Source organism: Pristiophorus japonicus, chromosome 9, assembly GCF_044704955.1.
Source record: "Pristiophorus japonicus isolate sPriJap1 chromosome 9, sPriJap1.hap1, whole genome shotgun sequence".
Classification (NCBI taxonomy): Eukaryota; Metazoa; Chordata; class Chondrichthyes; family Pristiophoridae; genus Pristiophorus; species Pristiophorus japonicus.
This window is the reverse complement of record NC_091985.1, coordinates 65193361-65202793: the sequence shown is the minus strand read 5'-3', so window position 1 is coordinate 65202793 and position 9433 is coordinate 65193361. Positions and strand designations below refer to the sequence as shown.

General features: G+C 48.2%; 1 protein-coding gene across 1 annotated transcript; it reads left to right on the top strand.

Annotated features, from left to right (window-relative positions):
- Positions 1-356: 356 nt before the first annotated feature.
- LOC139273896 (putative nuclease HARBI1) lies at positions 357-1124 on the top strand. Its single transcript, XM_070890970.1, has one exon. The coding sequence runs from the start codon at positions 357-359 to the stop codon at positions 1122-1124; it is 768 nt and encodes a 255-aa protein (XP_070747071.1).
- Positions 1125-9433: the final 8309 nt, after the last annotated feature.

Sequence of the window (9433 nt, the reverse complement as noted above, 5' to 3'; positions counted from 1 at the left end):
ATGGGACATGTTGGGATCCCGCCTCCTCGTGCCTTTAACTCGGGCGCGTTTGCCAGCACGTCACGGACCTGAACGGCAGAAGCGGGTGACCTAATTTACCTCATTAATACTTTGTTGTCAGACCCTTAACTGTGTTTTTTTACCAGACCTTTGGAATTTCACTGGATGCCCACGGGAATCACACAGCTCGGGAACCACATTGTCAAGCCGAAGTTCAGTGGGCATTGATGGAGGTCATTATTGCAGAGCATGGAAAGCACTGTTCCATCAGACAGAGGGCATCAGCACAGGCCTCACGGCTCTGGAGGCGATAGCCCCAGCACAGGGTATACAGGCAGAGAATGAGCTTCCTCAACATGACTGAGCAGCAATGCCAAAGGAGGTTCAGGCTATTGTGTCAGGTCATCGTAGACATTTGCAGCTTGCTGGAGCAAGACCTGCAGCCCAGAGGAGAGGGTGGACATGCCTTACCAGTGGCTGTCATGGTCACCAGCGCTCTCAATCTCTTCGCCTCAGGCTCCTTCCAGGGATCTGCAGTAGACATTTGCAGCATCTCGCAGTCGGCCGCCCACAGATACATCACACACGTTACCAATGCCAAGTTTGACAAGTCAGCCAATTATATCAACTTTGGTACTGATGAAGCCAGTGTCACTGAGCAGGCACTGGGCTTTGCCACTCTGGCTGACTTCCGACGGGTGCAGGGCGTCATCGACTGCACACATGTGGCCATCAGGACACCTCATCATCACTCAGGAGTGTTTGTGAACCGCAAGGGCTTCCATTCCTTCAATTTGCAGCTGGTCTGCAACCATAAAAAGATGGTTATGCATGTGTGTGCCAAATTCCCTGGCAGCTGTAATGACTCTTTTGACTTGTGCCAGTCCACCCTTCCTCAGCTCTTCGCACCTCCAAACAGACCGTCCGGCTGGCTGCTTGGAGACAAAGGCTATCCATTGAAGATGTGGCTCATGTCACCCTTGAGGAGGCCACGTACTGAAGCCAAGGAGAGATATAATGAAAGCCACATGTCCATCAGCTGTGTCCTAGAGCAAACAATATGCAGGCTGAAAATGCACTTAGATGCCTTGACAGATCTGGAGGAGTCCTTCAGTAAGCACTAGCCAGGGTATCCAGAATCGTTGTTGTCTGCTGCGTGTTGCACAACATAGTGCAGCAACAAGGATTAGCGCTGCATGAGGTGCAAGGTGCAGAGCACACAGTCTCTTCGGAGGAAGAGGAGCATCAACTGGAAGATGAGGAGGAGCAGAAGGAACCTGAGATCCAGATGTCAGCAGCATCCAAGCACATTGTTGCCCGGGAGGCCAGGGATAGCCTCATCGTGGCCAGGTTTACTTAACTTTCTATATTACACCCATTTGGATGCCACATACTGTACTCAGTACTAGGTTATCCCCCCCGCCCCGCCGCTCTCCCATGCCAACAAAACTATAAAACATCCCTACAATGACCAAGACATTCCTTTCATACTAACCCCCATTGATATAGATAATGTTATGTCTGACCATTCATTCCAACTCACTAAGCCACTTCCAAACAGACAAAAATGGCATGGCCGGAAAGTGGTGAAAATAAATAATTTTATATGTGACATAACAGTAACGGAATCATAACACAAACACTTCTTTAAACTCCCATGTGCTTACCCTTGTGCATCTACTTCTGTGTCATTTTTCGATTATGTGAGCTTCCACACGGTGCAACCCCTGTGGCTTCAGCAGAGGTAGAGGCAGCCTGCTCACTTCCCTGCTGCAACTGCGTAGACACTTTTGTCGAGCGTTCTCTGGGTTTTGGAGCTTCTGATTGCCCCACCAAAGACTGCTCGTCCTGTGACTGTGCAGGGGCAGACTCAGCCATTGTGATCTGAGGAGGCATGACTGAGGGGGGGGGGGGGCAACAGGGGAGAAGCATGAGTGCTTTAAGAGGAGCCCCCACTTCCATGTCCCCTCTCACCGTCATCCCTCTCATGGGCTACCCACACTTCCCTACGAGCAAGAAGTTGGAGAGCATCTCGCTGCACAGCAGTGGGGCCATGAGGACCCTTGTCTACGTCGCTATCCCTCCTAGAGAGGAGGTCTATGAGCCTCTATTCTCCATAGATAGCACATGATCATGTGAGTGGCACATCAGCTGCTCAAGCAGGTGGCCATCCTTTCCATGATGGAGCCTACCATCGCCATCACCTGCGACACGGTGGTGCTCATGTTGGAGATGGACTCCTCCATTGTCTGAACATTTGCTGATGTAGTGGTCGCAAAACCTGCCAGAGCCTCCAGGATCGTCCTCTTTCTGGATGGCCCCCTGAGGTTCAGCGTCTGCATGCAGCTGAACAGAGCTGGGAGCGTCCTGCACCCTCAGGCGAGGAGTCTCCACTGCTGTCCCTGTCAACACCATTTCCTCTTGCTCACTTGTGACTTGTGAGACACCAGGTGACAACACTACTCTATATTGCGTAGGACCCACCGAGGTGTGCGTATATGCGCTAGTGCTGGGTACACTTGGATCTGGTGACAGTGCTCCCTCAGAGGCTGGAGGCTCATCTGAGGAGTGGTCTTCCTCCTCCACCTGGACAGTGGGAGTGCTCTTGATGGACCAGTGGGAGTGAAGAGATGATTTAGAAATGTTATATCAAGAATGGGTAACGATACCATTATGCACATGATGAGCATTCAGTGGCTGCTGATATCAGTCCCCCGTATGAGTGACTGATACCATGTGGGCTATATGAGATAGAATTCTGTCACCAGGTTGCTGAGAGGTCCCCCTCTCTCCATCTCCTATCGCCAGCTGCTCCGCAACTCCCAAGACCTCCAGGGCAACCTTCTCTGCTATCAAAGTGGCGAAGGATGGAGGGCCACCTCCGGTTCTCTCTCTCTCCTAGATGAAGCTTTAAATGCATTGTGGCCAAGGCTACTTTAAATATCCCCGCTGGAAATGAGTTGTCAATGACACCACACCTGCACCATTTAATAGGACTGGGAAAGGCAGAGGCCTGCTTTAATAGGCGCCATTAACGGAAAGTCGTTCTGAGGAGCGGGATAAGAAGAGGAACGTGGTTCCGAGCAGCCACGACGACCGCCCACACACGACCTGACCAGATAATGAAAATTCTGGTCTATGTTTCTCAGAACCAATCAAACAATTCTTTAAAAAGGTACACAGGATACTGATCCTGAGATTCAATTGTTGCAGTAATAATCTAATCATCAACAGATTGATATCGATGACTCTACATTCAGTCAACATTAGTATATCGTTTTTCCCTTTGTTGGAGATAAAATTCCAGCACATATTAGTTGACCAGTCTGCCGGACCAAAATATGTATTCCAGAATTTGAGGAAGCAGCTAACAGAAACCACAATTAACCATTTGTGTGCTGGATCCATACATAAAAGAAACCAAGCTAAAATTAATAAAAAGTGCTTCATTTTGTCACACATGGAAATTTCGATTTGCCCCTCTTGCTCACTCAATCCAACACTTATGAGCAGTCAGCCTTCATTGGCTGAATCAGGTGTTGTTAGAACATGCCACAGGAAAGCTTTGGCTAGCCTGTTGGCACTGCAACACACACATGTTCTCTCTTTCTGCACCCTGTGGTAATGCCATCTAATAATCAAAAGACTGTGGGGTTGAAATTGGATAAATTACCACCCACTGCTGCCCACTGCTGCCGACATTTCTCTCGTCGAACCGCCCAGTGCCATTTCTGTCGTGGCCTGGAGCGGGCGTGAGGGGAGAGCCGCCGGGAAGCGCCCGCCGGCGTCAGTGGATGGCCGATGCGAGTAAGTACACTCCCGCCCCTTGAGATGCCATATTCATGCGGGTGGGAATCGGCTGGAGTCGGCAGCAGGACGGCGGTGGACTGCTGAGGGCAGGCAGCTCTGTCCTCAACGGTAAGTGTGAAGATGCTGTAAAAAAGGTTAGTGAAGTTAAATTAGTTATTTACAGGTACTTACCTGGATGGGGGTCTCCTGAAGGTCATCAGATTTTTTTGTTTGTTTTATTTTCAGGTCTTCGACCCTCTGTAGGCCCGACTCCACCCTTGGTGGCACTTGGGCGGCAAGCTCCTCTACCATCGAGAATGAGACCTCCCGCCGGCTGCTGCCCAGATTGGTGGCGTACGTTGCAGATATGTCGCCCGCTGACCTTCGAGGGACCTGGGTGATGAAAATCCCGCCCAAAGAACCGTCAAGGACCTCAGCGGCCATCGGCGGTCCTTTGGGCGGAACTTGGGCTGGCGGAAGCCTTCACCAAGTTCGGGCCCTATTAGTGCTGTTGAATTAGAATTAGATTAGAACTGTTACAGCACGGAAGAAGCCTTTCGGCCCATCTAGCCTGTGCCAGCTCTCTGCAAGAGTTGGTAATGATCTTACCTAACACCCTGTTAAACCTGTAATTTAGTCAAAAATGATATTTTTTTAAAGGTAGAAAATTTTTGCTTTATTTAAAAAAAATCTTTTCCTTTTACTATCTCATGTTTATGTTTTAATGGTGAAAAATATTAATGAATATTTGTTTATAGAGATTCAAAAGCCATCTTAAATCCCACCTTTCGACCAAGTCTTTGGTAACCTTTTAACTTCCTCATGAAATGTCCAGAGTATGTCCCTTTCTTTCTCTGTGAAGCACCTTGGGACATATTTCTACATGGACCATATACAGTAGACACCCCAAATGTACCAACGATCTCTCCGCAAGATTGTGCAAATCCCCTGGGAGGATAGACGCACCAACGTCAGTGTTCTCGATCAGGCCAACATCCCCAGCATCAAAGCACTGACCACACTTGACCAGCTCTGTTGGGCAGGCCACATTGTCCGCATGCCCGACACAAGACCCCCAAAGCAAGCGTTCTACTCGGAACTCCTACACGGCAAGCCCCAGGTGGACAGAGGAAACGTTTCAAGGACCCACCCTCAAAGCCTCCTTGATAAAGTGCAACATCCCCTCTGACACCTGGGAGTCCCTGGCCAAAGACCACCCTAAGTGGAGGAAGAGCATCCGGTGAAAACGTTGAGCACCTCGAGTCTCGTCGCCGAGAGCATGCCAAAATCAAGCGCAGGCAGCGGAAGGAGCGTGCGGCAAACCAGACTCCCCACCCACCCTTTCCTTCAATGACTGTCTGTCCCACCTGTGACAGAGACTGTAATTGGACTGTACAGTCACCTGAGAACTCACTTTTAGAGTGGAAACAAGTCTTCCTCGATTTTGAGGGACTGCCTATGATGATGATTTCTACATTAAAGGACACTATATAAAATGTATGTTGTCACTCTTCAAACTATGAGACTGAATCCATTATTGCTTAAAAGTGTGTACATAATGGAATTTGTGAGACTTTGTCGCAGCATTTCACACTTGTGTGCTTGCATAATATTTTCAAAATTTCTTCATGTGCAATGTAATGCATTCCTTTCAGACTGCATAATATCAGCAGGCAAAGGAGACATTCCCTGAAACTCTGCAAGAAGATATTTTCAAAAGTTTGTGGCAAAATAGGTGGCTGCACTGAGTCTTTTTGCATTCTATTTAACATTCCATAAAAATGCATGAAATAGAAAATAATCAAACCATTGAGCAGCATTTTAAATGAAAAATATTTGATTTCTATTTTGTGCATTTTTATCTCAGCAAGACTGTAATGAAGAGCTGCCAAGTAAAGCCTAGAGATTCCTCACAGGGGGCCAAGCGAGGCAAAAAAATCCAAGCCTCATAGCAACCAGCGCTGGAAGAGTCAAGAGCAGGTTGCTGAGCCATAGGAGGTGTATGGCCTGCTGAGAAAAATCAAGGTATTCATGCCCTTACAGAAATTAACAAAATAGAAAACGTCATCATGTTGGAACTTGAAATTCAAAATTCGGTTTTATGTACACACCCAAAGGATTTAAAACGGAATTAGAAGATCCAAGCGTTGTGAAATCTCTGTAGAGCTGGGTAAGTCATATCATTCAATGCTCAGTTCTTAACAATAGTGAATGTATAATGCACATTGGACCCCTTTTGCATCTGAATTTAGTGGAATTTATGGAGTTTGGGATATGATAAACAGGCTTATCACAGTCAAGAGATACTAGTACAATAGGATACATTCAGCAATCCTGCGCTCCCAACAAGTGTGGATCTAAGATAGAACTACAACACTGAAATGCCTGATCTCTGACCTGCGCACCCTTCAAGCATGGCCCTGCTGCTAGAAGTGCAGGATCACTGAATTTACCTTAATATCTGAGCATTCGGTTATCCAGGTAATTTACACTGTTTTCCTAATGGTAAATGTGTTAACTGAATGTCCAGCTGGTAAAACTACAAATTTCAATATACAGCAGCTTCTCAGTCAGAAGTGAATGGAACTATTTAAAGCTGCTTGCTCAATAAGTGAAACGGAGGTACTTATAACCTATGTTAATGAATGCAACATAAACATTGGCCAGGAAATTGCGGTCAGAGACTTGCTGCCGGCGTACACATCTGAATCAAAAAAAAATAGTAACTTACCTGATGTCTCCGGAGCTTCGGACTCTTCCAGTCCTGGGCCTGCAGGTGTACACCTGCGTGAAGGCCCACAGATCCAAGGGGCGCATGCGGTTCGCAAGCATCCCTAGGACCATGTGGGCCAGGCCAACCAATCAAAAAGGGGATCCCTATGATTCTTATGAGGATTCCATTTACATACGGAATCCCCATTAATATAACAGAAATTCTCAAATAAATAAAATTTCACATCACTTAAATAAAAAATAAATGATCACATGATCAAAATCAATTAACAGATAATTTATTTAAGTGCTTAAAGCAAAAATTTTATTTTTTGGAAAAATGGGCCAAAATAATTTTAAATTATTAAATTAAATTACTAAACTAATTTTAAATATATGTGTGTGTTTAAATCATTTATAATAAATGTTAAAATAATTTTTTAATGCTTACGCTGGTAAAAGTTCTTACATCTGCTTTTACCAGGCGTAAGAGTTTTGTGGACATTCGCAGGGCAATAGTTGGGCAATTAGCCCAACTCTCTGCCAGCAAATGTCCATTTCTCGGGAATGCGGTGGATCTGTCCAAATGAAACTTGACATATCACAAGTTCCGGATTTTCATGCAAGCGCAGCACATGCAGATATTCGGAACTTGCGGAGCCATTCTGAAGGCTTCTGACAGTGTGTGTTGTGTGCAACGTAAAATCCATGCCAAAAGTTTTGGAGTAACTGAACGGTTTATTTTGGTGAAACAATTCAAATTCATGATGTTTTCATTTTGGACAAATTGATTATCAACAAAAGAAGAGGGCAAACAAACTCCTTAGAATTGTTCTTAGTAGATTAATGGTCTCAATTAAGTGAGAAAGAAGAATACAAAGCCCATAAAATCTTATGGAAGCCAAAAGTTGTGTTTAAAAAATACATTTTATTGACCTGGCCTAGCTTGCATATTACCAGAACTGCAGTTTTAGAATCAGAACTTCAAATAGGCTCTCCCATTATTCATTTTTAATGTGACAGTACTCCAAGTGAAGGTGTATATAACTTTATAAGAACATAAGAACATACAATTAGGAGCAGGAGTAGGCCATTCAGTCCCTCGAGCCTGCTCCGCCATTCAATAAGATCATGGCTGATTTTCTACCTCCGCCATTCAATAGATCATGGCTGATCTTCTACCTCAACTCCACTTCCCTGCACTATCTCCATATCCCTTGATTCGCTTAATATCCAAAACTCTATCGATCTCTGTTTTGAATATACTGTACTCAAAGACTGAGCCTCCACAGCCCTCTGGGGTAGAGAATTCTAAAGAGTCACCACCCTCTGAGTGAAGAAGTTTCTCCTCATCTCAGTCCTAAATGGTCGACCCCTTATTATGAGACTGTGATCCCTGGTTCTAGACTCCCCAGCAAGGGTAAACATCTTTCCTGTCTTCACCCTGTCAACCCTGTAAGAATTTTGCATCTTTCAATGAGATCACCTCTCATTCTTCTAAACATCTAGAGAATATAGGTCTAGCCTACTCAATCGCTTCTTATAGGATAATACCCCCATCCCAGGAATCAGTCTGGTGAACCTTCATTGCACTCCCTCTATGGCAAGTATATCCTTCCTTAGGTAAGGAGACCAAAACTCTACACAATACTCCAGCTCCAGTCTCACCAAGGCCCTATATAATTGCAGTAAGACGTCTTTACTCTTATACTCAAATCCTCTTGTAATAAAGGCCAACATACCATTTGCTTTCTTAATTGCTTGCTGTACCTGCATGTTAACTTTCAGTGATTGTTGTACAAGGACATCCAGGTCTCTCTGAACACCAACATTTCCCAATCTCTCACCATTCAAAAATACCCTGCTTTTCGATTTTTCCTACGAAAGTGGATAACTTCACATTTCTCCACATTATGGGCCCAAGTTTCCACACGCGCCTAGAACGGCGCAGTCCCGACCTGGACGCCCGTTTCTCGCGCCACAAAGTGCGCCTAAAAAAATCCTTCGTATTCTCCACCTCCCTGAAGGTCCTCTGGCCCTCGGCGCAGCGCAGCAGGAGCTGTAGGGGGCGGAGCCATGTCCCTGTGCTGAAAACAGTGCCGGGACCTCTGCACATGCGCGCTACAGTGGGCACGCAAGTGCAGTAGCTCCAGGCGCCCAAAACTGTGTGGGAGGGGCCCGAAGCATGCAGCCCCTAGCCCTGGCCAAATGGCCTCACTGGGGCTGCGTGAATAAGGCTCTTCCCACGGCCAGCTCCTGCTCCCCCCCCCGACCAAACCCGACACCCGCTCCCCGCCCCCCCCCTGCCTCCGGACCAGACCCGACACCCGCTCCCCCCCCCACCCTGCCTCCGGACCAGACCCGACACCCGCTCCCCCCCCGCCCCCTGCGCTCCTGTTCCTGCTCCCCCCCCCCCCCGACTGGACCCGACCCGACCTGCGCTCATGTTCCCGCTCCCCGCCCCCCCGACTGGACCCGACCCGACCCGCGCTCCTGTTCCTGCTCTGCCCCCCCCCCCCGGACTGGACCCGACCCGACCCACGCTCCTGTTCCCGCTCCCCGCCCCCCCGACTGGACCCGACCCGATCCGCGCTCCCGCCCCCCGACCCGACCCGACCCAACCCCCCCCCCCCCACTGGACCCGACCTGACCCGACTCCCGCTCCCGGACTGGATCCGACCTGACCTCCCTCCCTCCCTCTCCCTCTCCCTCTCTCTCTCCCTCCCTCCCCCCCTCTCTCTCTCTCCCCCTCTCTCTCTCCCTCCCCCCCTCTCTCTCTCCCCCGCTCTCTCTCCCTCCCCCTCTCTCTCTCCCTCCCCCCCTCTCTCTCTCTCTCCCTCCCCCCTCTCTCTCTCTCCCCCCCCTCTCTCTCTCCCTCCCCCTCTCTCTCCCCCCCTCTCTCCCTCCCCCTCTCTCTCTCTCTCTCTCCCTC

What these genes read in the sequence shown, in the direction of transcription:
- LOC139273896 (XM_070890970.1), top strand. Translation starts at nt 357, where the DNA reads ATGACTGAGCAGCAATGCCAAAGGAGGTTCAGGCTATTGTGTCAGGTC.